This window comes from Urtica dioica, chromosome 8 (assembly GCF_054948205.1).
Source record: "Urtica dioica subsp. dioica isolate 48M chromosome 8, U.dioica_male_clone48M_v1_H2, whole genome shotgun sequence".
Taxonomy (NCBI): domain Eukaryota; kingdom Viridiplantae; phylum Streptophyta; class Magnoliopsida; order Rosales; family Urticaceae; genus Urtica; species Urtica dioica.
This window is the reverse complement of record NC_142763.1, coordinates 49,667,876-49,670,276: the sequence shown is the minus strand read 5'-3', so window position 1 is coordinate 49,670,276 and position 2,401 is coordinate 49,667,876. Positions and strand designations below refer to the sequence as shown.

General features: G+C 50.8%; 1 protein-coding gene across 1 annotated transcript; it reads left to right on the top strand.

Annotated features, from left to right (window-relative positions):
• The first annotated feature begins 1,339 nt into the window (after positions 1-1,339).
• Positions 1,340-1,789, top strand: LOC149389997 (uncharacterized). The gene has a single exon (XM_089622790.1). The coding sequence runs from the start codon at positions 1,340-1,342 to the stop codon at positions 1,787-1,789; it is 450 nt and encodes a 149-aa protein (XP_089478916.1).
• The last annotated feature ends 612 nt before the right edge of the window (positions 1,790-2,401 follow it).

Sequence of the window (2,401 nt, the reverse complement as noted above, 5' to 3'; positions counted from 1 at the left end):
TCATACATGCCCCAATTAGAAGATGTAACAGAAGCAACAAGGCAGGAAGATGACGTGCGAGAGCCGTCAAATAAGAAGGAAGTCGGCCCTATTAGGCTAGTGTGGAATCTGCACGTGGATGGCGAGTCGAACGCTCAAGGAGCTGGCGCCGGGGTGGTGTTGACGAATCCCAATGGGGAAGTTTTGCAGTACGCGTTACGCTTTGAGTTTAAAGGCTTCCAACAATGAGGCCGAATACGAAGCATTGATCATAGGGCTGGAGCTGGAACAAAGGTTGGGAGTCGGGAACCTTCGCATTAACTGCGATTCGCAGCTTATCGCAAACCAAGTGAAGGGTGACTACACAGCCAAAGAGCCCAATATGATCGCGTACCTCGCAAAGATGTTGAAGAACCTCGAGGCCATCTCTTGGCTCGAAGTCGTACAAGTCCCAGGTGAAGAGAACGCCAAGGCCGACGCACTAGCGCGACTCACATCGGGGATAGATGAAGTAGAAGAAGGGAGCGTTCCCATCGAAGCCCTGACGCGAACTTACGTCTCGAGAGATGACGTAGGGGCCGTTGGAGAAGTGTCCCCACCACCATCGTGGACGACCCCACTAGTGGAGTACATCTCGAAAGAGATTCTCCCCGAAGATCGAGAGGAGGCGAAGAAGCTAAAAAGCTTGGCCTCGTAATACAAAATGCGAGGAGACATCCTCTACAAGCAAGGATATTCGATGCCACTACTACGGTGCCTTCGTGAGAGCGAAGCCAGGAAGGCCATGCACGACGTGCACGAAGGGTTGTGTGGGAATCATACGGCGGGACAATCCCTCGTACTAAAGCTCCTCAGATTAGGATACTTTGGCTGACCTTGAGAAAGGACGCGCATGCATGGGTGAGAAAGTGCGACAAGTGTCAAAGGTTCGCCCACATCCCGTGGCAACCTCCCGTGCCCCTCTGCTCCATCGTTGTTCCACGACCATTCACAAAGTGGGGAATCGACATAATCGGCGAGTTGCCCAAGGCCTCGCGACAATTCAAATACGCCATAGTGGCCGTCGACTATTTCACCAAGTGGGTGGAAGCGGAGTCATTAGCCAAGATTACCAAGGCGAACACTACGAACTTTATCTTGAAGAACATAGTGTGCCACCATGGCATCCCAGCCTCGATCGTGACAGACAATAGGAAGTAGTTCGATAACGCCCGCCTATGCGACATTTGCAACCAGCTCGGAATCAGCAAGACATTCTCCTCTCCTTGACATCCACAAGCCAATGGCCAAGTGGAAACATTGAACCGCACGATCAAGGAAAACTTAAAGAAGAGGCTAGAGGAGAAGAAGGGCGCGTGGAATGACGAGCTTTCGTTTGTCCTATGGGCATACCGCGTTCGCTCTCGCCTACAGGGTCGAAGCCATTGTTCCCATCGAGATAGAACTCCCAACTTTTTGCATGGATGCATTCGAGGAAGAAGGCAACGACGAAGCCCTAAGAATCGAGCTTGACCTAATCAACGAGAAGAGGATGGACGCCTTAACTTGCCTAGCCGAACAGAAAAGGAAGGTCGAAAGGTATTACAACTCGAAGGTCAAGCTTCGAAGATTTACGGATGGGAGCCTCGTTCTGAGAAGGGTGTTCCAAAACACAAAAGTGAAAGGCAACGAAGTCCTGGGACCCACCTGGGAAGGGCCGTATCGAGTACGAAGAGCCATTCACAAAGGCACATACGAGCTTGAGAACATGGAGGGCCAAGTTTTCACCAATTGGTGGAATGCCGAGCATTTAAGGCAATATTATCAATAGAAGGATAATCGTCGTCAACGGCCCCCCCTCGACTTTTCTCTTGTTATTTTTTTTTCTTTTGGGTTTAATTTTTATTTTCTTCAAGGCCAAGTGCCAAAAAAATTATGTTACAACTTTTCGATTTGCAATGGAAAGTTGTCTTTCGCTCTTAAAAGTGTTGTTGCATATCTTGTATATTGTAGTTTCCAGGCTTTGCCCAACAAACTCGAGAAACTCGGGGGGCTAATGGGGACGATGCAAAAAAAATGCGATCAACGCACTAAGGTACCACGCTCACCATGGGATCAAGTCAACAAGGGACTCAGCTGTGCAATGCAAATACTGATAGGTAATGCGACCACCGAGAAGTCAAGTCCACAAGAGGCGCAATCGGAGACATGGCCACGAACGCCGGTAGGCGCCATGCCTCCGAGGGATCGCCGCACTCGCCGCCCGACAAAACGACTCATAAGCCGATAGGCCATCGGGCACGCCGGATTCAAGGCAACATTCACCGCCTAATCAAGCGACTCGTAAGCCTGCAGGCCATCGAGCACGCCGAGTTCAAGGCAACACTCATCCCCCGATCTAGCGACTCGTAAGCCGATAGGCCATTGGGCACGCCGGGTTCAA